At 37.1% G+C, this 27,634-nt stretch overlaps 1 protein-coding gene across 3 annotated transcripts in view; it reads left to right on the top strand.

The window, feature by feature from the left end:
* Window positions 1–27,634, top strand: part of RBM25 (RNA binding motif protein 25) — a 53,691-nt gene that overhangs the window by 13,231 nt on the left and 12,826 nt on the right. For all 3 annotated transcript variants that reach the window (XM_059055797.2, XM_059055798.2, XM_067028198.1), the window contains 9 exons: window positions 2,028–2,195; window positions 8,152–8,209; window positions 11,129–11,289; window positions 17,327–17,512; window positions 19,224–19,277; window positions 19,521–19,604; window positions 23,098–23,384; window positions 25,344–25,566; window positions 25,676–25,765. In XM_059055797.2, coding sequence (XP_058911780.1) covers window positions 2,028–2,195; window positions 8,152–8,209; window positions 11,129–11,289; window positions 17,327–17,512; window positions 19,224–19,277; window positions 19,521–19,604; window positions 23,098–23,384; window positions 25,344–25,566; window positions 25,676–25,765 — 1,311 coding nt within the window. The remainder of the gene's footprint in view (window positions 1–2,027; window positions 2,196–8,151; window positions 8,210–11,128; window positions 11,290–17,326; window positions 17,513–19,223; window positions 19,278–19,520; window positions 19,605–23,097; window positions 23,385–25,343; window positions 25,567–25,675; window positions 25,766–27,634) is intronic.

Here is a 27,634-nt window from a genome sequence, read left to right as displayed (position 1 = left end):
CCACTGCTTTTAAATCTGAACAACTTTATAAGCCCAGATAAATTATTTTAACTGTTTAAAAGAATAATAGGGAATAAGAGCATCCATGTATATCATACTACTTATTTAAATAAGTATTGTTTTCACTCTATGCATATAAGCAATTGCCCGTAAAATATGCTCCCTAAATAGTTTAGTGATTTCCCTCTTATTCTCTAGACTCTTCATATACTGTTATTTCAGATTTAGACATTGACTCTTTCATCATGCCCTTGTGTCTTGATCCTGGGAGATAGGAGAAGTGATCTGACATGTCTGATTTCTTAAAAGAAAAAAAAAAAGGAGGAATGATCTAGCAGAAATCTAAATTTTTGAAATGAAAGTTGAATACATTTCTACTCTTTCCTACCACCTACCTAATTTTTAGCTTCTTCCAAGCTGTTTTTTTTCTCTGTCCTCTAGTATGATACCTTCAAGCTTTGTAAAGTTTTATTGAAGCCTTTCCTCTGCTGAAGTGTTTCATTATTTAGTCTTATGTCTTGAACTTTAATTCTCTACATCCATAAAAGCTCTGTACACTCTAGGCATCTTAGTTAAGAATGCTAGTATACGGTAACGTGAATAAATAATAACCTTCTTAAAACATTTATTAAACTAAAATTTTTCTTTGAGTTAACTAGTAAAATATCGGTCTTAATTTATAATTCATTGTGAGGGAGAGTAGGTTTCATTACTTTCAACTGTTTTTCTACCTGTGGGTTTTGAAAAGGGCGGGGAGTGTTATTTATATTAAAAGGGTGATGAGATGGGAACTACATGAACAAATAGGAATCTGCTGTGAGGCAGACCAAGGGGGAGTCCAGCTTTTCTTGCATTGGACATTCATTGGGAAACATTTATTGGGAATCCTCCACATGACAGGTACCCTTACCCTCTTGCATTTTAGCCTAGGAAAAGGCAGCTCCCCCAGTTCACCACTTCAGTGCCTATTGTGGATGTTTTGCTCAGTTCAATTTCAGATACAAAGATGGATAAGACTATTTCTTTCCTCTGGGAATTTGAATGTTATGAAGGGAAAATAAGATAGAAACACAAGTAACTGAGAAAAGGTAAACTTTAAGTGTGGGGGAGTGCTATGGGAGTATTTGAATATCCTACAAGAAAATTAGCAGGGATAATTGAATTTCCTTTTATATGAATGCAGAGATTTATGATGTCTTAAACATTTAAACATTGTCTTAAACATAAAATAATTTATTTCCAAGTTTTTATTTTTGTTTTTTATAAATTTATTTATTTATTTCTGGCTGCGTTGGGTCTTCATCGCTGTGTGCGGGCTTTCTCTAGTTGCAGTGAGTGGGGGCTACTCTTCATTGCGGTGTGCAGGCTTCTTATTGCAGTGGCTTCTCATTGGCGGAGCATGGGCTCTAGGCCTGTGGACTTCGGTAGTTATGGCACGTGAGCTCAGTAGTTGTGGCTCACGGGCTTAGTTGCTCTGTGGCACGTGGGATCTTCCCGGAACAGGGCTCAAATCCGTGTGCCCTGCATTGGCAGCAGATTCTTAAGCACTGAGCAACCAGGAAGCCCTCCAAGTTGTTTTTAAAAGAAAGGTAGGGCTTCCCTGGTGGCGCAGTGGTTGAGAGTCCGCCTGCCAATGCAGGGGACATGGGTTTGTGCCCTGGTCCGGGAGGATCCCACATGCCACGGAGCGGCTGGGCCCGTGAGCCATGGCCGCTGAGCCTGCGCATCCGGAGCCTGTGCTCCGCAACCGGAGAGGCCACAACAGTGAGAGGCCCACTTACCGCAAAAAAAAAAAAAAAAGAAAAAAAGAAAGGTAATCCAGTAGTGGGACTTTACTTGTCATGAATAAGTTCATGTTAATGAAAAATGTGCTTTGGGAGTTCTAGATTAAGTATGTAGAACCTGTAATGGTGATGTGCTGTATATTTAATACTTTAAAATTGATGTTTTTAGCCTAATGTTATTACATTAAGCATGATAGCAAATTTAATTGCAAGTTCAAATTTTATTGTCTTTCATCACTTTAGGTCTTAGTACCCACTGTGTCCATGGTTGGAAAACATTTGGGAGCACGGAAGGATCATCCAGGCTTGAAGGCTAAAGAAAATGATGAAAACTGTGGTCCTACTACTACAGTTTTTGTTGGCAACATTTCTGAAAAAGCCTCAGACATGCTTATAAGACAGCTCCTTGCTGTAAGTTAAACTGTTTATTTTTCATTTTTAAAATTTTTTGTTGTTACAAATTTCAAACTAAAGAAAAATTAACAAGAGGGCTCTGAATTATTTTCTCATTTTTATTTTGAAAAGTTTCAGTCCTGCAGTAAAGTTAAATGAATTGAATGGTGAACACCCTTGTAACACATTTTGCCATATTTACACGCACTTTCTTTGCGTGCACACACGCACCCCTCGATTTTTTTTTCTTCTGAATAATTTGAGAGTAAGTTGTGACATTACATTTCACCTTTGAATACTTACTATATTTCCAAAGACCAAGGATACTCTCCTACATTTTCACAAAATCATTATGACACTTAGGAAATTTAAGGCTGATATAGTATTGTTAATTAAAATACATATAGTTCATATTTAATTTTTCCAGTAATTTCCAGTCGGATATATATATATTGCACTTATTTTTATTATTTTTTTTAAAAAATATTTATTTATTTATTTGGCTGTGCTGCGTCTTAGTTGTGGCATGCGGGATCTTTTTCATTGTGGCATGTGGGCTCTTAGTTGTGGCATGCAGGATCTAGTTCCCTGACTAGGGATCAAACCGGCCTTCCTGCATTGGGAGTGCGCAGTCTTAACCGCCAGACAACCAGGGAGGTGCCTGTACATTGCATTTAATTGTCATGTTTCTTTAGACAGTTCCTTTATTGTAGAACAGTTCCCTGCCTCTTTCTGTTTGCTTGTTTTTGTTTTTGTCTTTTATGACATTGATGTTTCTAAAGCGCCTGGGTCTTTTGCAGAATGTCTCTCCCAATTTGAATTTGATTGATTGCTCATAGTTAGATTCAGAGTAAGCATTCTTTGTGAGAGTCGTTCATGGGTGATGCATTGTTTTCAGGTGCAGCATAGCAAGAGACATACCACGTGTCTTGGTCCCATTTTTGGTGGTATTAAATTTAGTTACTTGGTTAAGGTGGTCAGATCTCTCCATTGTAACGGTACTTTTAGTCCCTTTTTCACTAATAAGTAACCTCTGGGTTAGTATTTTGGGACTATGTGAGTCCTTTTCTTTAGCCACCTTTAAAACAATGATTTTAGCATCTAATTGTGATTGATTGACTCCTTTTGTAGTTTTTATTCTAAGAATACGGAAGTTTTTTTGACTTGGTCATTGATTTTCCTTTTTCTCTTAGTTTTAAAAATTTATCCTGATGCTACATGCACATGTTTTTTAAAGCACTTTTTTTTGGCTGCGTTGGGTCTTTGTTGCTGCTCACGGGCTTTCTCTAGTTGCTGCAAGTAGGGGCTACTCTTCATCGCGGTGCATGGGCTTCTCATTGCAGTGGCTTCTCGTTGTGGAGCACGGACCCTAGGCACGCAGGCTCAGTAGTTGTGGCTCGCAGGCTTAGTTACTTTGCAGCATGTGGGATCTTCCTGGAACAGGGATGGAACCCATGTCACCTGCATTGGCAAGCGGATTCTTAACCACTGTGCCACCAGCGAAGTCCCTACATGCACACTGTAAGTGAAAAAATACTGAATGATTTTTTAAAATTAATTAATTAATTAATATCCGGCTGCATTGGGTCTTCATTGCTATGCGCAGGCTTTCTCTAGTTGTGGCAAGCGGGGGCTACTCTTCATGGCGCTGCGCGGGCTTCTCATTTCAGTGGCCTCTCGTTGCGCAGCATGAGCTCTAGGCATGTGGGCTTCAGTAGTTGTGGTATGTGGGCTCAGTAGTTGTGACTCATGGGCTTAGTTGCTCCGCAGCATGTGGGATCTTCCCAGACCAGGGCTTGAACCCGTGTCCCCTGCATTAGCAGACAGATTCTTAACCACTGCGCCACCAGGGAAGTCCCTGAATGATTTTTTTAATGAAAAATAGCACTGTCCATACTCGCTCGCTCCATAATCTCCACTGTGTTAAGAAGTTATTTTAAAATCTTTTCCTTCTTCATTTTATCAGTAACATACATTATTGCCAGTTCTGTTTTATAAATCATGGGGTTCTTGCTTTAAAAAGTGTTTTTAAAAAGGTATTTAGAAAATAAACACAAAACCTAGCTTAGTCAGATCTTAATGTTTTGTGATACTAGCTTCAGATTTTTATCCCAAAGAAACAAAACATGAAGGTTCTAATTCCCATTTCTTTCTTCCACAGAGGTAATAACCAGACATAATCTACTATCCTAAGTTTGGTGTTTATCATTCCTGTCCATATTTTTTACTATAATTATATATATAAATAAAAATTTATAATTTTTAAGTTTTAGTTCTGTATTCCTCCACAATTTGCTTTTTTTCACCCTGCCTATATGTAGCTCTAGTTTACTTTGCACTGTTACATACCATTGCATTATAGAAATATGCCATAAATGGTCAGATTTTTTACTGATGGTCATATGGATTATTTTCTCCCTTTTTTTTGATATTGTGTTTTGCTATATAATTAGTGGTAATAGCACATCTTCCTAGGTGAACATAAAAGAAATTCTGTCATGTATTCTCTTAGAGGAGGAATTTGAGTCATGGGACATGCTTATCTACAGTTTTACAAGATGATGCCACTTTTTTTCCCAAAGTAGAATGTTGGGAGGACTTTTTAAAGACATCTTTATTGAGATATAATTCACATACCATAAAGTTCACCCTTTTATAATATACAGTTCAGTGGCTTTTAGTATTTTCAGAAAGTTGTGCAAACATCACCACTGTCTTAATTCCTGAACATTTTTACCACCCCAGATAGAAACCCTGTACCCATTAACAATGCTTCCCATTTTCTCCTCCCCTGAGCCTCTGGCAGCCACTATTGTACCTTCTGTCTGTGGATTTGCCTATTCTGGGCATTTTACGTAAATGGAATTTTAGAATATGTGGCTTTTTGTGTGTTGTCTTCTTTCATTTAGCATAATGTTTTCGAGGTTCATCTGTAGTGTAGCTTGTTGGCGGTACTTTGTTCCTTTTTATGGCCAGAATATTCCATTTAATGGATGTACCACATTTTGTTTATCTGTCCATCAGTTGATGGACAGTTGGATTGTTTCCACTTCGTTATTGTGAATAATAATGCTGTGAATATTTGTGTACAAGTTTTTGTGTGGACATACGTGTATGTTTTCAGTTTGAAACATCCCCTTTTTTTTTTTTTGCGGTACACGGGCCTCTTGCTGTTATGGCCTCTCCCATTGCGGAGCGCAGGCTCCGGACACGCAGGCTCAGCGGCCATGGCTCACGGGCCCAGCCGCTCTGCGGCATGTGGGATCTTCACGGACTGGGGCACGAACCCGTGTCCCCTGCATCAGCAGGCGGATTCTCAACCACTGCGCCACCAGGGAAGCCCCTGAAACATCCCTTTTTAAAACTGTTGTTGATTTATATATGCAGCAGAGTGTTTTTTAAGCCGTCTTTGGGTTCCTGAATTTCTCTCTTCTATTTCTCTTTCACTTTTAAGGCTTTACTTAGATGTCTGGTGATCCTTGATTGTCCATATTTAAGAGTTAGGGATTAAAAGGCTTTTTGTGTGCGTAAGCTGAACTTGTAAAATGTGGGCATCTTTGTAGGGTAATCTAAATGGCAGCCAGAGGTTTTAAATGTTAATCCGTGGCGTCTTTTCTTTGAGGCTGGTTGGTTTCTCTAGAAAATTTCCTATTTTATGCCTACTGAGTTTAAGATTGGCTGCCTGTATGAGGTTGCAGATGCAGGACTGAGTTCAAGCACTTCTTATACCGTTACTTTCTTCCCTTCTTACTCTGTATCTCATACAGATCTTTCAGATCTGGTGCTCCACATCCCAAGCTTGTTCTGTTCACTTTCTTCAGACTATAACTCTTCAGGCTATCTTCTCTGGGGTTGGGGATAGGGTAGTTGCTTGAAACCTCTGAGGCTTTGATTATTCCATATTTGTATTATCAGGCAAGAACCTATTTTTATTCAGCTTCACACTTAAGCCCCATTCTCCCCTGTACCTTTCCCCCGCAGTCTGGATCCACTGGGTTTTGTAGAATCAGTTAGCTTAATTCTTATTGGTATCTGCTTCTGTAGACTCGGTGTCATAGCTTTCTTTGATCTACTGAATGAGTTATTATCCATCCGTTTGTCTTTTGTCTTTGTAAAATTTTATTGAATTCTGCTGCTGTTAACCTCATGCTATGTTTGACCTTATGGACAATTTTCATTTTTTTTTTGAGGGTGGGGCACTGCATTGGGCCTTCATTGCTACGTGCTGGCTTTCTTTAGTTGTGGAGAGTGGGGGCTTATTGCAGTGGCTTCCCTTGTTGCGGAGCACGGGCTCTAGGCTCCCAGCCTTCAGTAGTTGCAGCACACGGGCTCAGTAGTTGTGACACACGGGTCCTAGAGCTCATGGGCTTCAGTAGTTGTGGCTCGCGGGCTCTAAAGCACAGGCTCAGTAGTTGTGGCATGTGAGCTTAGTTGCTCTGCAGCATGTGGGATCTTCCCGGATCAGGAATTAAACCCATGTCCCCTGCATTGGCAGGTGGATTTATTTATTTATTTATTTATTTTTATTTTTGGCTGCGTTGGGTCTTCATAGCTGCATGCGGGATTTCTCTAGTTGTGGCGAGCAAGGGCTACTCTACATTGTGGTGCGCTGACTTCTCATTGCGGTGGCTTCTCTTGTTGCGGAGCACGGGCTCTAGGCGGATGGGCTTCAGTAGTTGTGGCTTGTGGGCTCTAGAGAACAGGTTCAGTAGTTGTGGCGCATGGGCTTAGTTGCTCCGCGGATCTTCCTGAACCAGGGCTCAAACGCATGTCCCCTGCATTGGCAGACAGATTCTTAACCACTGTGCTGCTAGGGAAGTCCCAGGAAATTTTCTGTCTATCTATTTATTTATTTATTAATTCATGCATATTCATTCATACCACGCTGCACAGTATGTGGGACCTTAGTTCTCCAACCCTCGCCCCCTGCAGTGTAAGTGTGGAGTCTTAACCATTGGACTGCCAGGGAAGTCCCAATTCTTTGACTATCATTTTAGTAATTTCTCTGAAGGGAAATATATTTCCTTTCAAGAAAAATCCACTTAGTTCTCAGCTTTGACAGGCAATCTTCAGTTATTATTTTCCACAAAACTTTTTTTTAAACCTTTGTTTTTACTTTAATAATTAGAAATAATATTTAAGAACTTTGGAAGTAAAGTGTAATAATAGCCCACCCTCAGACAACCTGCCCCATTAACATTTTGGAGTATTTCTGATCATTCTATGGGAAATTTTTTTCTTTACATAGTTACAAATCATTGTATATCTGCAATTTCATGGTTCAAGTTATTTTTGCATCCCATGCTAAGCAAATCCCTGTGTCATTAAAAATCTTTTATAATATATACATGTGTTTTAAAACATAGTCTTTATGAACTCAATATTTACTTAAATTTATTACAGTTTAACTATTATAATATTTGGGCATTTTGGTGGTTTTTTTTTGGTTTGTTTTTTTGTTTGTTTTTTGTTTTTGTTTGTTTGTTTGTTTGTTTTTGTGGTATGCGGGCCTCTCACTGTTGTGGCCTCTCCCATTGCGGAGCGGAGCACAGGCTCCGGACGCGCAGGCTCAGCGGCCATGGCTCACGGGCCCAGCCGCTCCGCGGCATGTGGGATCTTCCCGGACCGGGGCACGAACCCGCATCCCCTACATCGTCAGGCGGATTCTCAACCACTGCGCCACCAGGGAAGCCCCCATTTTGGTTTTATATATATATTTGTAGGATAAATATAACTGTAAAGTGTAAGTTATTGAAAGGTAGGCAGTTTTCTGCAAATAAGAATCAGTAAGTATATTTTCCTTTAAAATGATTTGTTGTATGTTTCTTTCATATAGTAGGTTTGTGAGAATTGTGAAATTTAGTTGTTGACAAGATTTTTTTAACTTCTATTTTTTCCTAGTGGGAATATAATTATGCTCATATTTGCATGGTAAACTGGCTTAGGTGGTAAAGATCTTTGTTTTCTTTTACAGAAATGTGGCTTGGTTTTGAGCTGGAAGAGAGTACAAGGCGCATCTGGAAAACTTCAAGGTAGGTAAATTTTTCCTTGTTTATTGAGATCTTCTTAACCTGTGTGCATAAGTACATTTGCATTTAGTCTCATTGTCCTTAACCGTAGGAGTGTTCTACTAGCACTCTGTCTTCACTCTTTAATAGGATTAAAGGCAATTGGGAAGACGTTGGCTGAGAGTTGAGATTAGAAAGTAGAAAAGGATAACGTGAAGGAGGTAGGAGAGGGAAAAATATTATTCAAACTAACTGGTTTCTTATAAGATTACTTTAAGAAGTCCTTTTTGTGTCAGATCAGGAGTATACGATCAAGATGGAACAATTAGGACTTAGGAAGAAAGTAGGAGAAGAGATGATGAGATAACTTCTTAGTCTTGAAAGCAAACTGTTTTTTTCATACTAGTTGGTAGAGACACCTGTTTGATACACATCCTTTGAACACTTTTATTATGGAAAAAATCATACGTATACAAAATTAGCAGAGTAGTATGATGAACTCTCATGTACTCATCATCTAGCTTTTTAACATTTATCAACTTGTGCCATTTGTGCTTAACCTGTACCCTACCCATTTCCTTCTTGTATTATTTTTAAGCAATCTTGAGCACCAGATCTTTTTTTTTTTTTTTTTTTTGCGGTACGCGGGCCTCTCACTGTTGTGGCCTCTCCCATTGCGGAGCACAGGCTCCGGGCACAGGCTCAGTTGCCATGGCTCACGGGCCCAGCTGCTCTGCGGCACGTGGGATCTTCCCAGACCGGGGCACGAACCCGTGTCCCCTGCATCGGCAGGCGGACTCTCAACCACTGCGCCACCAGGGAAGCCCACCAGATCATTTTGTCTGTAAATATTTAGTATGTCTCTAAAAGATAAGGTCTTTTAAAAAATATATCTAAAATACAATTATAAGACAAAAAACCCCACCTTTCTCATAATTATTAAGTCAGTATTCAGATATCCAACATTCAGTCAATGTCCAGTCAATTATCAGATGTTCAGCTGTCTTAAATGTCAGTTTCTTAAATAGTTTTTTTGATTCAGGATTCGTATAAAGTCTGTGCATTGCAATTGATTGACATATTTTTTAATCTCTTTTAATATTTTTAGTTCTTCTGTCTTTCTTATTTCCCTTGAAATTATGTGTTGGCGAAACTGGATCATTTGCCCAGTGGAGTTTTTTCAGTCTGGATTTGCTTATTGCAGCTCCAGTAGAATTATGTACCATGCATCTCTATCCTCTGCGTTGTAATGTAAACTGGTTGGTAGTTGTAGCTTGAGACTTGATCAGATTTGAGTTTGTGTGCATTATTTTTGTTGATTGTTTTTATATGTAAGAATTCTCTAAAGGTAGTGCTCTTTCATTAGGAGTCATATTGGGGTTTTTTGTTTGTTGGGTTTTTTTTAATGGTAGGAGCTGTTGATTGTCAGTGCCTATGTTGATTCCCTCACTGGGGGGTTGCAAAATGTAACAGTCTATTTGGAAGAATTCTGTCTTTCCCTCATTGAAGAAAAATCTTCATTTGTTAGTAGAATACATCTGTAAGGATAAACTTCTTCCTCCATATACTATTTGGTTACTTAGAAGTATAATTTCTGTAAGAAAAACAGGATAAATGCTTTGGTTCTTTCATTTTTCAAAAGAATGATCTTATGTTCTCAGCATCCTCTACCAGTGATTTTTTTAAAAAGTATTTTGAAGTTCTTTCTAGATTGAAGCATATTCAATTTGGTATTATTATATTTAATGTGGATTAGTTGTCATTATCACTAGTGAAGCTTAAGTTTTCTCAAGTTGCCTCTGGAAATTAGATCTTTGGTGACTTTTGACACAAGCCTAAATGCCTTTGATAGCTTCCTTGTTATCTAGGATGACAAGATATTCAGAACTCAGCTAGTAGTTTTTCTGCCCCAGACTTGGTATCAGCCATTTTTCAAGAAGCTCTGATTCCTTTCAGTGGGAAATTGTTTTCAAAATGGCCATCTGGAAATGAGGTGTACTCATGGTAGGAGTGGTGTGGTCTTTGCTTTGCCAGTGCACATTAATTCAAATTCAAACCTAAAAGTTTTTTATTTAATCTTTTCTGTCATATGTCTATATTTCCTTTCCACATTTAGAATCCTGAGCTTCAACACAGGGGATGATACACTATTAAATAATTATTATTTATTATTATTATTATCATCTCACATTTCACATACAGCAGTTTCAGACCAATACTGTCATCAACAATATGATTATTGAACTTTACTTTTTCATAGACAGGTCTTTTTGTCCTTAGGATATATCAAACTTAAATCTGGTCAAATTTTCTGTTTTAAAATCATTCACAATATGTGGTTATATCATTAACTGTATACATATTTGGATTCACTTGTTTAATTTTATTTTCAATGTTTACTCTTTTTAAAATTTAATTTTGTTTTAATATCTGTTTAAAGTCATGGTAATAATGGTGAGACTAGTTATTAAAATGAAACAGATACAGAAAAATTAGACTGGTAACTAGAATAAAAGATCAGTACTCTTGTAGTTTAACATCTCTGAATTGAAAATGCTGTATTTAGCTTCAGAAAGCCTGTTTTCACTTATCTGTAGCTGTTAGGAAGTCAGGATGGAATGAATTGGTGAAATAATTAAAAGAATTAATCATGGAAGTTGTTGATTCTGCTAAATATTTTATCAGCACTTGTAATAAGTAGCAATTTGCCTGATGAGAATTTTTCTTTTCCCCTGTTTTTGTCTTCTCATTTTTCTTTTGGTTGTTTGAGGGTACTAAAAGAGAAATCCGTATCAAAGGTAATTGCAAAAAAGGGAGGAGTGACAAAAAATAAATAACCCCTGTACTATAATGTTGGTCTGTAATGATTTCGATTTTTCATAAATATTTTTCATCTTTCATAATTGTATTGATATTTCACTAATTCTTTACATCCATTGCTAGCCTTCGGATTCTGTGAGTATAAGGAGCCTGAATCAACCCTCCGTGCACTCAGGTTATTGCATGACCTGCAGATTGGAGAGAAGAAGCTACTTGTTAAAGTTGATGCAAAGACAAAAGCACAACTGGATGAATGGAAAGCAAAGAAGAAAGCTTCTAATGGGGTATGTTTTCTATAGCATTGTCTTCTCTATGCCAGCTGTGCTCTTTCAGTGTAAATACTTCTCATTATAAAAATCTAATACGGGGCTTCACAAGATCATCAAGAGGGTGTTTTTATAGTTTATAGTTATTTTAAGTCTTTTATCTGCCCATAGTGGGTGGATGACTGTTGGTTTGCTTGTTCCAGGTTGGGATGAAGGTAGTAAGGGAGGCTGGACAAGGTTAACTTGCCAGAGAAAACACTGGTACAGACTATTCCAAACAGAGCTAATTCATTAAGGCAGCTTTTAAGTAAGTACAAAATATATTTCAACCTACAAAATTTTTATTAGTTGCCCTCTTGTTTAGAAATACACAGGTTCTAAAATGAATGAAAATAAGTCTTATTGTTTTCATCAGGTGGTGGCTCTATTAAGTGAAGGTAAAGTAAAGGAAATTTTTGTATGTTGTATTGTAATGTATACATTATTATTCCCTCTCAACAAAGCAAAAAATAGCTAAAACCTGAGTGTATATTTCCTTGTTTTCCCTTCCTAGTTCCTTTTGACATGTCAAGCTGAACAGATGCAAAATAGATTCATTATTACCTTTCTGTCTCTACAAAAACAAAACAGCCTTTTTGCTCTCTTCAGGCTTTTCACTATCATTCAAAGTAGAAATAGGTTTCTTGGTTCCACCACTCCCTCCTTTACAAAAACATTGTAAAAAAAATACATAAAAATAGAGCAACCTATAAAGAAGACATTAAGTATCACCCATAATTCTATCATCATTAGTAAGCACTGTAGACATTTTTGTTTCATATTCTTCCAGGCATTTTTCTCTGTATGGATGAATATAGTTTTAATTGGAATATGTGAGTTTATTTTTCTTTTATAAATGGAGGATTGAATTCTGAAGTATTATTTTGTAAACAGCGTTTTTTTTCACTTAATCTTGTCTGTCTCTGGATTTTTAATAGTATTTTAACTGATTTATCTACATTGTTTTCTTTTCCTCTGCCTGTTACAGTAATGCTCTATATTTCTAAAACATAAGTATAATTATGTCAGCCCCCTGCTCATGCATCCTAATGGTTTTGAATTTCTCACAGTGTAAAGCCCGTATTCTTAGCATGGCATCCAAGGCTTGCTTCAGTCTACCTTTCTAGCTTTCTCCATCAATTCCCTTCATGTGTCAGTCATGTATCCCTACAAACTCCTTTGTGCTTTGATGTCCTTGTTGCTCATCCAAGCTCCCTGTTGAAATTCTATCCATATAGTTAAAATGTTGCTTGATTCGTGTAGCTGACATCAGTCCTAGATTCCTCTCAGGCAGAATTAAATCCTTTCTTCTCATATAAAACAGGATTTTACTGTTGTTACGTCAGTCTGGTTTGTAGTATGTATTGTTTGTATCGCTCTCTCACAGCTCCTTGTACCCTGCTTCATTCCCGTATCCTGCATTCTCTGATTATAAGATAGACAGGACAATAAATTCACAGACTATGTTTTTTCATCTTGTACCTCCACAGAACCTGGGTTAAGGTCTTGCTCATAACAAGAATGGGGTGAACATTTATTATAACAGTTTCAGTTATGTTGCTCACCTGGTAATCTTACTGTCTTTCACTAGCTTTAAAAGGAAGTAACACAATTTACACTCCAGAAAAATTGTATTTTATCTCATATTAGCACTATTGCCTGTCATATCAGTAAAACCTTAAAAAAGCCAACTGTCTGCAGCAAGACTTCTTAGATTTTCCTTGCTGTGATAACTGAATTCTTTTTAAAAATAAAGCATGCATTCAGTGTCTTCAAAGTTTTTTGTGTAATTCCCTGGATTCATTGTTTTACTGTGCTTGAAATTTAGCTTGTGAGGCGGTTTAAATGGTGGCATTTGCAGATGGTGTTCTCTGAGCATGAAGTAAATCACTTCACTGTATAGTTATGTAATAAATAAGGAAATGTATAATCATGTGACTTTGATTTATTTTGTAATCACCATTAGTAAGAGGAATCACAATTGAAATCTATTTATATTTTTCTTCAAGAATGGAATTGAAGCCACCTCCAATAAAAACAGAACGGTTATTTCAGATAAAATGAAATTTAAAAAATTAACAGACATGACTTCTGGGTGCATTTGGCGTGGTGCCCAGAGGTACTTGAAGTCATAAGACAAACATGGTATATTTTCTTGGAGTGTCGATTTTACTCAACAATACTGGTAAAATGAAAATGTTGAGCAATTCTGTCAGTGAAAATGTTTTTTCAAACAGCTTAAGCAAATATAAGTATATTGTGGAGTAGATTGCAGGTTTGTCATGATTTTTCAGGGTAAGATGTGAAAGTATACTTGTTCTTTCTCTTTTATTGTCAATTTATTGGAGAAATTTAGAAAATAGTGACTTAAAGTAGGTGACATGAGAATGAGACATTGAGAAACTTGTATGCTACCTATCCAGACATTTTCCTGATTCCCAGACAGAAGAAAAAATACTATTAGTTGTATAGTTCTCCGATTCAAAAAGAACCACGAGTTTGGCTAGAAAGAGATTTTGCCTGACCCAGAATTTTAAGAGGAATTATATGCCTTGAGTAGTAGCTTGATTAAAAGCTTTTATTTGGATTTTGCAGAATTTGTAGAAGCAACTTTTATGACCTGTAGTAAAAGTATTTCATTTGGGGTAGCTACGCTGATTTAGTCCATGTCCTGTTGCTTTCTGATTGTTCAGTAGCAGTATAGGAGTAGAGAGATTTGCTTGATCATCACAGATAGTGCTTGTTAATCACACATTCAAGAATGAATTCTGCCAAGTGGTGGAAGTACAAATAATCTTTGGAAAGAGCTGCTTGCTTTACATTTTAATTGAGGACAGATCAGATATTGCAGGTAAGAACATCTTCACATCTTTGCCTGGAAATTAGTCTGGTTGAATCTACATTTTCTCAAAAGAAAGAACTCTGCATTTGCTTAGTTCCCAAAGAAGTTCTTGTTTTGAACTCTTAGAGGTCAGTGCCAAAGAGTGAGTCTAGTAGAGCTGCTTTCTAACTCTCCAGCTAGCAGCTTTACTATGGAAGCTTTTTGATTCCTCTGAAAAGAGCCAAATAGATTGGCCATGTAAACATCTCATATATTCAGTTGATTTCTTTGATCCTCTTGTACTTCCAAACCCTTCACTTGTTGCTGCTCAGTATTACTGAATGTGCTTTCTGTTTCTGAAGTGGAAGAAAAAACTGGAAATCAGGAAACTGTGGTTCAGGACCCAGAGGTAGAGTTTAGGTTGAAACTAAAAATAACTTTTCCTTCCATGATATATATTGCTACTTTTGTTTTTCTTACATTAACAATTGGTTAAGAGATTTGGGTTCATAAGCTTTCCTTCTAAAAGAGTACATTTTCTCTATAGATGAAGGGGCAGTAGTCATTTGTAAGGTGGTGTGAACTAGTTCATTCCAAATACTTTGCTTCTAATTTAGGTAATACCAGCTATACTAATATTTAAGTTTTGGTTTAGGATGATGGTAGTAGGGAATTTAGGGGCTATGAGTATTTTTAGTTGAGTAAGCCTTTGGATTTATAACCCCACCTCAATCCTTATGCTTAAAAAAGCATGGCGATGTAGAGGGTTCATGGAAAGAAATTTAGAATGTAGGGAAGATGCTAAAGACAGACTGGATGTTTCCTCATGAGGTATATTTTCATAAGAAAGAATTTAGGTCTCAACAGCTGAGTATTTGGGTTGAAATAGCCATATGTATCTCAGGACCTATGGTTTCAGTGACAAGTTACTGGTGGTTTAATTCTTTAATTTAAAACCTTTGGAGAAGCAGAATATCACTGAAGGGATTTTAGTGAAAACTGCATAAAGACCTTATTGTGATATGTTATTGATTCAGAATAAGAAAGGAACACATCACAACAATTTTAGTTTACAATATTCTTGGTAAATAATGTAAACAATTTAATTACAGTCCTTGGTTAAAGCATCTTGTCTTTATCCCAGATGCCAAGTAGAAAGTTAGTTACAAGATTAGATGAAGAGGCAGGTTTGAGAAAGTAAAGTGTGGTTAGTTTTATATAACATTTAATGACTTACGTGAAAGTTATCTATATAATAACCTCTTACTCTGTATTGTTAAATGCTTAAGGGCAAGTTATTTCTTTTTTTAATTTTGAATTTTTTACCATCTAACATAGTATCTTGCATAGGGTAGGCTCTTAAGAGTTTGTTGAGCAAATTAATTTAAGAAATAAATGCTTGTTGAATAAGTATCCATTGGAGATAGCTTTCAGAATGCCAGTTGCTGTGAAATCATGGCTAGGTTATATGAAGGAAGTACAAGGTATGAAACTCACCTTGAATAGAGTTGCATGCATTGTGACCAAGAGCCAGCATTTGTCCAGAAGAGCAGAATTCTTGTTTGTATCTGAAAATTTGCACAATATATGTTTGCCCAAGTATGTATGTAGTTTTAAGTTTAAAAAATTTTTGTACACATACATCTTTATGTTTATCTTGTTGCTTCTTTGTCTTACTTTCCCACCTTGCCAGGTTTTAAGAAGAGAAGAGTCGAGGGTAATGAAATTATCTAGAGGTCATGCTCTAAATTTTGTTATTTGAACTGGATTAATTCCTTAACTAGGAGCCTTAAAATAAAACAGACAGAAATAAGAAGGATAGTAGGACATTGGAAACCAGTAAATTTTTTTTTTTTGCACATCAACACAAGTAACAGTCGACTTCTTTTAAAAAATAATAAAGTGCTGGGAATTCCTTGGTGGTCCAGTGGTTAAGACTGCTTTCACTGCTGAGGGCCCGGGTTCAATCCCTGGTCAAGAAACTAAGATCCCATAAGTCGCGTGGCTTGGCCAAAAATTTAATAATAATAATAATGATAATAAAGTCCTACAAATAGTTACTTATTTGTGAGAAGTATTACAACATGAATTTTTATTTTTATTTATATTTATTTATTTATTTATTTATTTTGCGGTATGCGGGCCTCTCACTGTTGTGGCCTCTCCCGTTGCGGAGCACAGGCTCCGGACGCGCAGGCCCAGCGGCCATGGCTCACGGGCCCAGTTGCTCCGCGGCATGTGGGATCCTCCCGGACCAGGGCACGAACCCGCGTCCCCTGCATCGGCAGGCGGACTCTCAACCACTGCGCCACCAGGGAAGCCCTGAATTTGTATTTTTATAATGTTACATTTTCAAGTCATGGGGAGAAAGATGTGCAGTATTTAGAGTCAATTCCTTTTTAGTGTATAAATATATGAGTTTTATAAGTGGTATTCCCGCATTGTAGAAAGCAGAGGGGAGAAGCCATCATTTCAGCCCCTGACCTTCCTGATGTTTGCATTTTGTTGTATATAGCTATCAAGTGTTTTTTATTTGTTTAACCCACATATGTTTTTGTTTATTTTACTTTTTAAATTTTTTTGAACACTTTATTATATTTATTTATTTTTGTTTTGGCTATGCCGCACGGCATATGGGATCTTAGTTCCCGGATCAGGGATCAAACCCACGCTCCCTACAGTGGAAGTGCAGAGTCTTAACCACTGGACCGGCAGGGAAGTCGCTGTTTTTGTTTATTTTAAATGGTGGCTACCATAGTGTACATAAAATTGTATTTTGCTTTTTTCATGTAATAAAGTTTTCAACTTTGAATGAGTTATTCAGTAAACATCATTAGTTTGTGCAGGTATTGAGCAAGACAATCTGAAAAATTGAGAAAGCTTTGCAGATGTGTAGTACGCTAGCCCTGTGATTTCAGTCTTTCTATAGCTGGTTAGGGGTCAGAATGTTAACTATCAAGGGTAGAAAGGAAAAAAAAAATCGTAAAGTACAGTGTATCTGAGGAAAAAACAATAAAACAAATGAAGTTTAGTTTTGTGAAGTTAGGAATAAATCCAAATCTGCATTTAATAGGACTGCAGAGATGTTTGGGAGAAAACATGTTTGTTTTGTGTACTAATTTGTTGTAGAATGATTTTGATTTTCTTGTTTGATTTCCCCCTTCCCTCTCCTGAATCTGCCTTGTTTTTTTTAAGAATACCAGGCCAGAAACTGTCACTAATGATGACGAAGAAGCCTTAGATGAAGAAACAAAGAGAAGAGATCAGATGATCAAAGGGGCCATTGAAGTTTTAATACGGGAATACTCCAGCGAGCTCAATGCCCCCTCGCAAGAATCTGACTCTCACCCCAGGAAGAAGAAGAAGGAAAAGAAGGAGGACGTATGTGTTACTGATTTCTGACAACAGAGTCATTCCGACAGTTTACATTTTGTACTGTCACTCTTGTGCTTTCATTATTTCCAACTTCTGAGGGGAAAGTAGAATGACTAGCGTTTATAACAATATACTGTTAAGGCTAATTTGACCATGTTTTACCAGCTAACTTCCTAATTTTTTTTTTACCACAACGTTCCTGTTTCGCATGTTTGAAATGCAGTGACATGGAAGCTTGTGCATATTTGTGGATCATTAAGTAAGAGGGGGAAAAAAAAACCCAGACTTGAGTGATGAATAGGAACTGATATTAAGGGGCAAAGTAAGAGGTTTTTTTTTTGGTTCCCTTTTGTCACAAAGGGGTTGGCCTTGTTTTGCCTTACTCCCTTATTTTTTTTTTCTCTCTCTGCTCCAAGCGGGATACCAGGTCTCATTCAGTGAAGATTTTGACCCATTTTCAAATTTTTAGCCACCTTTCCTTATAAGCCACGTCTTATTTCCTTCCATGGACAGTAGTGCTATTGGTCTTATAACTGGAGTACTATGAAAGAGCATCATGAGATGAAACACTCCCCAGTGTATTATATCATCACCTACTTTCATCATCCTAAGCTAATTGAACAATAGGGAATCCAGGTTGAAAGAAAATGTTTGGTTTTCTTATATTCATTTAATTTGGATATACTTAAAGAAATTATAGGGAGTGTTCTTTAAAAATATTGGAAGTGTATTATATGAATGGATTATATATGCCCTGGAAAAGTAGTACTATGAAACATATATTGTGATTTAATATCAAGGTGTAGTTATAGTTCATACCATTTTGGATTTTATAGCCTTTTTAGTCCATCTTCAGTTTTCTTCGTGGCCAGATACATCAGATACATTTTTTTTAATATAAGTTTATTTATTTTTGGCTGCATTAGGTCTTTGTTGTTGTGCGCGGCTTTCTCTAGTTGGGTCAGGCAGGGGCTACTCTTTGTTGTGCAGCTCGGGCTTTAGGTGCACGGGCTTCAGTACTTGTGGCTCATGGGCTCTAGAGCGCAGGCTCAGTAGTTGGGGTGCACAGGCTTAGTTGCTCCATGGCATGTGGGATTTTCCCAGACCAGGGCTCGAACCCGTGTCCCCTGCATTGGCAGGCGGATTCCCAACCACTGCGCCACCAGGGAAGCCCCAGATACCTTTTTATTACTTGGCTTGTTTTTTCTCATGGGGCCATAAGAACCTGTCTAGTGAACTGCCAATCACTGGGAATGGTAATTGGTAAGAGTCAGTCAGGTGTAGGGTAATTGAAACCTGTAGGGTTTGTTCTTCCTCTTCCTCCATTAATGGCAAAGGAGAAAATAACTTGACATATTTGTTTGATATGGGTTGGGAGGAGAGAATCGAAGAAATTCTGCTCTGTGGCAGGAATTATGGGTAAATTTTGTTGTTATGATTGTTTCTTCTGTCTTGGAAGGGATCAAGGAAAAAGCACTGCTAGTGTGAGACCCTCCTTATTCCACTGGTTGGGGGTGTTGGAGGGAGAGGAAGTGGTGGGTCATGGGAGGGGTTATAGAGTGAGTGAAATCTTTTTTATTATCAAGTAATTTGAAATCAAGAAAATGTTACAGAAATCTTGCATTGCTTACAGTATAAACATATAGACAATTGTTTTTCAGAGTAATATGAACTCTTGTTTGTTTGTTTGTTTTAATCTTTTTGGATTTTTCCGCAGATTTTTCGCAGATTTCCAGTGGCCCCACTGATCCCTTATCCACTCATCACTAAGGTTAGTTTACATTATAGGCCTTGACAGTAACTTATGTTGACTGCTAACTGCCAGATTTGTGATTCTTGTCTATCTAACTATTTACCATTTAACTTAGATTGTTGGATTTGTTACTACATAAGTTTTTTATTTACTCCTGTCTTTTGTAAAACCTGTACAGAATATCTAACCTTTAATTTTTATCTGTTTGTATCAATGTAGATTGATCGTTATGCATTCCCACCTGTCCCCCTTGTCTTTTAGGAGGATATAAATGCTATAGAAATGGAAGAAGACAAAAGAGACCTGATATCCCGAGAGATCAGCAAATTCAGAGACACACACAAGGTAGTATTCTTGTTTTTTCACTTGATACCAATCTAGACTTTTTACAGAATCCAAAGCAAACAGACAAAAAAAGAAAAATCAACCTTACAGTAGAATATAATTTTAAATGCTTTTTATATAGGTTTAATTGATATTTAGATAGAAACAAAGAAACAGAAGACCATTACCATATTAGAGTAGTCCTTGGCATATTGTACATAGCTTTTTCAGTTACTGACTACTCTGCAGTCATCTCACTTTAATATGAATAAAAGCTAGTTTTATTTTTAGATTTCAACATAAACATCAAGGTCAGATTTAAACTAGATTCAAGGGGGCAGCAGAATAACATACACTGTAGTGTATTTCTGGGGGCAGTTATTTAACTTAATCTTAGGAAAACCTTTTCTTTAGAGCTGAGATTAAAATTTAAGATTATATTTGTATAGATTTGAGTGGGGGAGATTTTAAAAAGTAGGTCAGTGGTAACCAGACTTACCAAATTTTAGATGCATGGAAGAACTGTAAATTCCCGTAAAGCTAATCTATTCATTGACCCCCACCATTATGATAGAGATCATATGGTGACTAATGCAAGATGAAACTCTCAGCTTGGAAAGTAACAAGGAATAGGATGTAAGTATGAGCTTCTGTTTTTTATTATATTTATGGATGCCCCCTCAGAAAAATATGCAAAGGGGTAACTGGCTTGGAAATGGGTATTTGTTCATAGTAAATCCCACTCACGAGTTTTGCCTATTGAAAGCTTCTCTCAATGACAGTGCATCTGTGAATGTTCCCTGGTGTTGAAGGTGATGCTTATGGACGGTGAAATGCAAATACTGTGTGAAATGTATTTTGATGTTAGAGATAATAAGATGTTACTGGTTCTTTCCTAAGATTGAGTGACCTTTAACTTAGTAAGATGTTAAGTGTTCATTTTTTCTTTTATTTAATCTTACTTTTTTTTATAGCTTTCAAAATCCCACATTGACAGTTAATGCCATCAAATCAATGCTACTGAACACATTATTAACATGATGCCAAGCCCTAGCTCACATACACAGGGCATTTTCAGGAATTAAGTATGTCTAAAAGCACAACTGTAGTTCTCCCAGATTAATTTTGAGAGTTAAAAAGTTAGTCCATGGGAAGTCATTTTAGCGGACTGCTTTTGGTTAGGTTGAGCACTCAAAATTTTCTGAGCAAGCTTGAAAATGGTATACAGTGTGTGTGTGGTTTACCCCCTTTTTGTTATTTGTTAAATCCTGTCATGTCATTGGTAAAGTATAAGGAAATCATGTTTTAAAAAATTAATTCAAAAGGTAATTGCTTCAGAGTTTGAGAAGCTGTCAGGCCTTTGACTGCCTTACACGTATTTCACTGTGGGGAGAATGTTTTGAATTTCCAAAATGCGTTTTAAAAATAAAAATCAAAGTGAAAAAGAAAAAGTTTTTTTTATTGGGTGGTATGGTTAAAGGGGATATTTGAAACTTCGGTAACAAAAATTGAGCTCAGTGAACCTTTGCATGTTTTGGTATGAGTTTATTAAATAACCACAGACTGTCAGGGTATCAGCGTGGCAGGGGGCGTCCATTTACAGCACGGACGAGTCTGAAGAGAGAATAAGGTAAGATTTATGATTTTTTTTTTCTGTCCTTTCCTCTTCATTATTTCACTACTTTCTTATGTCTTTTTAGACCACCTCATTTCCTTTCTCCAGTCTTTGTCTTAAAAAATATATACGTTTGTGTGTGTGTGTATCTATTTACTCCATATATAATCTGATACAATCTTTCAGAATTGCATTTAGTATGGACAAGATTCACTCACTTTTTCATTTACTTAGAACAAAACTTTTGAAATGAGTTCTGAAACAAATCATTATTTACATAAGTGGAACTATACATTTAAGAAATAAGTAGTGTAGTGAATAGGCAAGCATAAAACAATTGAGGGACTCTACAAAAGAAATTATTATTGGAACAGCTAAAATAATCTGTAAGTATTATCTCAGAAATAAACAAATTTCTTTATAAGTGTATGACACTGAGGTAAGTTTTATGTAGTCTAGTAGCCTCATTTTACAATGCACATTTATTTATTCCATTATAGTACTGTTTCAAAAATTAGAATTTACCCCTTTAAATAGTTTTCAGTTTCTGTCCTCTTTTTGCCATTTCTTTTCTCTTCCCTTTGTAATTTCAATGTATTCAGTATTGGCTTTGCCTACATACCATTTTGATATAAGACTGGCACCACAGCTGAATATATTGATCTCTCATGCATTAGCTTTTCTTTTGTAATCTTCTGTCAGTTCTCTGATCCATGAGCAAGAGAAAGAGAGTTTAACAGGTAAGATTGCTTTTTAAAGTTGTTTTAAATGCTTTACATGACTGAGAAAAGAAAAAAATGCACATTTTATTGTTGTCCTTTAAATTTCATTTTGGTGACACTAAACATGGAACCAAAGGAAAAATGTTTTGTTTTTGTTTTTCCTGTTTGGGGTATTTTTTTTTTTTCTGAGTTTGTGTAGAAACCGTGTGGTGCACTGGTAATCTTGTCAGGGTACAAACTTGGTCTGAATGTTATTTGGTTTATTTGTGAACCATGTACTTGCTCTTCCTCCCAGAAGCATAGCTTGTAGGCAAGGTTAATCCAGTGTTGGCGATCCATGTCCTAGCACAACATCTGTAAGTTAATATGCAATCGTTCCTTCCAAGGATGGATTTATCACTGTTAATGTATTTTCATTGTCTTATAGGCATAATGGGCATAAATATGTTGCTTTTAACATTAAGCCAAAAATTAATCTAATTAAATAAAAATATTATGATTATGTACATTTTTGCTTGAAGCGAGTGATTTTCAAACTTTTTGTATTTGGTGGGCTGTCCATCTTGTAATGGTGGGAGTAAATGTTTCCAGTAGGTGATAGGGCAGATATTGGCTGAATTCAGCTTGTCTTTTGGAGGGTGGGCAAACCAGAAGGCAGAAGATTATTTAGTTGCATTCCAGTGACCCGACTCTCTTCTCCCACCTCCCCTTTAAAACACTCAACTAATAATCGTTAGGTAATGGGAAGCCTGGGGTTATAGTTAGCAGCAGTAGTCCCACTGATTTAAAGAAATTCATAATGGGAAGAATTACATTTTAGCCAAGTGATTGTATTTCTAGAAATTATTATGAACCATCGCATTCCTCATGGTCATTTTAGTTATTACATAATCATTGAGTGGTCAGCCACACTTGACACAATCTCCCAGCATCCAAGATTGGAGATTCCTGTTCTGTTTAGAGTGTATGGTTTTGCACGAAATCTATCTAGGCTTGTGATTGCTTCAGTTTTTATTTGTTAAGTAAAACCACAAGTATTTAATATTAAAGTACCAGTGGTTTGTTGGTTTTTTTTTTTTTTTTTTTTTTTGTCGTTCCCAATATTGGGCTTTGCGCCGGGAAAAGTGAATACTGGAGCTATAGAGTTAACTCTAAAAGTACTTTTATTGGTTTCTAGAAACTGGAAGAAGAGAAAGGCAAAAAGGAAAAAGAAAGACAGGAAATTGAGAAAGAACGGAGAGAAAGAGAGAGGGAGCGTGAAAGGGAACGAGAAAGGCGAGAACGGGAACGAGAAAGGGAAAGAGAACGTGAACGAGAAAAGGAGAAGGAACGGGAGCGGGAACGAGAACGGGATAGGGATCGTGACCGGACAAAAGAGAGAGATCGAGATCGGGATCGAGAGAGAGATCGGGACCGTGATCGAGAAAGGAGTTCAGATCGGAATAAGGATCGCAGTCGATCAAGGTAAGGCTTTATGGAAGTTACTCTGTGCTTGATAGCTTTAATAGAACTGCAGGTTAGTACTCTCTTGGGCCATTTGCATGGATGTGGTGATAGAACTTTCTGAGACATGAAGCATGCCTGGCTTGCTGTCTCACACACATGTAAAATATTGGTTAAGGGCTTCCCTGGTGGTGCAGTGTATAAGAATCTGCCTCCCAGTGCAGGGGACACAGGTTCGATCCCTGGTCCAGGAAGATCCCACATGCCGCGGAGCAGCTAAGCCCATGCACCACAACTACTGAGCCTGCACTCTAGAGCCCGTGAGCCACAACTGCTGAAGCCCGCGTGCCTAGAGCCCGTGCTCCGCAATAAGAGAAGCCACCGCAATGAGAAGCCCGCACACCGCAATGAAGAGTAGCCCCCACTCACCGCAACTAGAGAAAGCCTGCACACAGCAACGAAGACCCAACACAGCCAAAAGTAAATAAACTGAAAAAAAAGAAAAATATATTGGTTAAATTAACAATTTTCAACTTTAGTGTTAGTTTCTGTCTGAAGCCAGGTTTTGTACAGATCCAGCACCCACCAGCCGTCCACCCAGTGTTTTGGATAGACATGATTCCTTGTTCTCTCCCTTGGTCACTGGACATTTTCTCTAGTCACTGTTTGATTGAGGTCCCCTCTAGTGGGAAATCAACTCTAATACCACTGCTTTTTTAGCTTCTGGTGTCTGTTTGGTCCTATAGGCCACTGGATGGCCACAGCTTAACCTCCCAGGCTCTAAGTTTACTTTTTTATGGCTCCTAGTAGTTTATTTCACTTTGTTTTTGTTTTGTTTTATTTAAAATTTTTTCATAATTATATTGAATTCATATGACATATCATCTCAAATTCTTTAGGAATGAGGTAGAGCAAAAGTGAACTAAGGAAGTAGAGAAAGGGCGTGAGTAGAAGGAAGCCAGTAGACGGAGGGAAGAGAGGAAATCACACCCCCAAGCTAGTTTTCAAATATAATTACTGTGTTGAGATATTATTTTACCTGATTATAACTGAAGAGAGATCCACTAGTTGCTGGAACTGGAATTCAGTACTCTTATTAATCTTTAGTCGGCATTAAAATCCTTCCCTTCCTTCCTCCACTGGAATAACCATTATTTTGAATAACCACTATTGAGAATTTGACATGTATTAAAATGAGTGGGTTTATACTTTTACTGCAGTGTACTGTTTCATATCATATATATACATAAATGTATATAATTACATCCATGGTATCACAAATCTGCAGTTTGGTTTTATCAGTCTGAATTAAATACTTGAGAACTTTTTATTGCTGATAGATGTACAGTTGACCCTTGAACAATGCTGGGGTTAGGGATGCCGACCCTCTGTGCAGGAAAAATTCGAGTATAACTTATAGTTGGCCCTCTGTATACACGGTTTTCCATATCTGCGGTTCTTCGTCCACGGATTCAACCAATTGTGGATTCAATCTACCTCGGATTGTGTAGTACTGTAGTATTTACTATTGAGAAAACTCTGTATATAAGTAGACCTGCACAATTCAAACTCATGTTGTTCAAGGGTCAGCTGTAGTTCTAGTTTACCCATGCAACATGCCAGAATGCTCTTTGCTTCTCACCTTTGCCAATATCTGTATTACTTGATCACTAGTGAAGTAGACTATCTTGTAACATGTTTGTTGGCCTTTAGTATTTCTCATATCCAGGTTTTTTTGTTTTCTGAGATGCTGATAAGCATTAACATTGAGTTTAGAAAGCAGTTCAGAATTTGGGGCCAGGATTATATTCTATGTCTTTCTGACTTATATAGAGGAGTTTACAATTCTGCAGAAACCAAATGCTAAATTCTGGCTAGTGAGTTTATATATTATTTCATAATATGTGTTGTCCTACTTTCTCTTGGGTTTAAACGAAAACACAAAGACTGACAGATTTTTTAAACCTTTTGTTTATGCAGAGAAAAGAGCAGAGATCGTGAAAGGGAACGGGAGAGGGAAAGAGAGAGAGAGAGAGAACGGGAACGAGAAAGAGAACGAGAGCGAGAGAGAGAGAGAGAAAGGGAACGGGAGCGCGAGAGAGAAAAAGACAAGAAGCGGGACCGAGAAGAGGATGAAGAAGATGCATATGAACGAAGAAAACTTGAAAGAAAGCTCCGAGAGAAAGAGGCTGCTTATCAAGAGGTAAATTGAGGCAAAGCTTTTATTCTTAAATCTTGGTACTTAGTAGGTTAGTCAAAAATTTTAGAACCCTTTGTATACGTTTTTAAGTTTTGACAATTTCTTTTTTTAGCGCCTTAAGAATTGGGAAATCAGAGAACGAAAGAAAACCCGGGAGTATGAGAAAGAGGCTGAAAGAGAAGAAGAAAGAAGAAGAGAAATGGTAATTTTCTTGGTTAAAAATAAGTGATTTTTCAGATAAAAATCAGATCAACTCTTTATTGTTAAGTAGAAGTGACTTTATAGTTAAAGTATGAGCTCCCAGTATAGATAATTTTTATATATTTCAAGTAACTTTGAGACAATTCCGGTACACCAAAATGTTTTTCCCTCCTATTTTTCATGTTTTTGCTCCCTATAAACTAAATTACCATTTGGCATACTGTCAAAGTAAATCTGTCATAGTATAAAATGAGAATTTATAGACCTTGCTTTGATTAAGAATCTGCAATATTTTTGAATTTCAAGAGGCTTTAAGAGACTTTGATATTCTGTATTAGTGTAGTACATTTGGATGAAGGAAATAGTCTCATGAGAAGATCTGTTCTTAGAAATCAGAATTATTGACTTCAATATATAGCTCTTATAAATGATTGTTTTTCCTTATGTTACAACATTATCCTTTTAACTACATGATAATCATAAAAATGAATGTTTTTTTTTTTTTTCATTTACACTGTTTGATAGACTGTAACAGTGAAAGCAATTGGCCAAGGTTGTTACCTAAGTAAAATGACAAAAAGATAATTTATTTTATCATAGTACTTGCTTCAGTATTATGTACCATATGTTCTATCACTGCCAGAAGTTCATGAAGGTTTCTTTATCTCCAGTTTGGAGATTATTCTTCCAAAAACATAACTGAAGTTAGGAATCTTCTTCAAATAGCCTTTGAACATGAGACATAGAGGGAATTTTTGTAAGTAACCAAAAGAGTGAATGCAGCAACTAGATAGATAGTATGGGTTTTCCGGATGGTAGGTCTTCTAAGGTCCTACAGTTATTTAAAATAATTTGATTTCCCTGGATTGTAGCTCCCATTCTAGAATTTCTTCTTAAACCCTAGGTTAGAAAATAGAATAATATAGTAAGAGACATAATTATTTGAAGAAGTGATTCTGCTTCCTGCAAGCAAATCTGAAACCTGTTTTTCTAGAGAAAAATTTCCCATTATTTTTTGTTTAGGAGCTTAAAAAAATATCCAATTAGAAAAGCAGTTACTTGCTCATTAAAAAATGTTCAAGTAACAGAAATGTATAGTGTAAAAAGTCACCTCATGAAAGGTGACTTACGTTAATATTTTAGTATGTCCATTATGGGCCTTCCTGTGTGTGTGTGTGTGTGTGTGTGTGTGTGTGTGTGTGTGTGTATTTATTTGGCTGCATTGGTTTTCGTTGCTGCATGTGGGCTTTCTCTAGTTTGTTGAGCAGAGACTGCTATTCGCTGTGGTGTGTGGGCTTCTCATTGGGGTGGCTTCTCTTGTTGCGGCGCATGGGCTCTAGGCACATGGGCTTCAGTAGTTGCGGCATGTGGACTCAGTAGTTGGCGGCACGTGAGCTCGGTAGTTGCGGCTCACGGGCTCTAGAGCGCAGGCTCAGTAGTTGTGGCGCATGGTCTTAGTTGCTCCGCGGCATGTGGGATCTTCCTGGTCCAGGGTTTGAACCTGTGTCCTCTGTATTGGCAGGCAGGTTCTTAACCACTGCCCCACCAGGGAAGTCCCCTGTGTTTTATTTAGATATTTGTAAATATTGTCACCGCTACCTGACAATCTACTTGAATGCATTTGACAAATTTTGTGCTAGGTACTGGGTGTACAAGAATAACTAATGCTTCAAATTCTTAAACAATTGGGTAGTATTGTCAGAGAGATGAAGTGGTTGCTGTATTGTGTGTGTGTGTGTGTGTGTGTGTGTGTGTGTGTGTGTGAGTGAGTGTTTAAGGTATGATAATGGTGTGTTCACAGTATTTTGGGAGTGGAGTACAGAGAAAGTGATTAATTTTGTCTGGGGGAAGGAGTTGGTCATGGGTAGAT

The sequence above is a fragment of the Kogia breviceps genome, chromosome 3, assembly GCF_026419965.1.
Source record: "Kogia breviceps isolate mKogBre1 chromosome 3, mKogBre1 haplotype 1, whole genome shotgun sequence".
Taxonomy (NCBI): domain Eukaryota; kingdom Metazoa; phylum Chordata; class Mammalia; order Artiodactyla; family Physeteridae; genus Kogia; species Kogia breviceps.
This window is presented reverse-complemented; position numbering and strand designations above follow the sequence as displayed.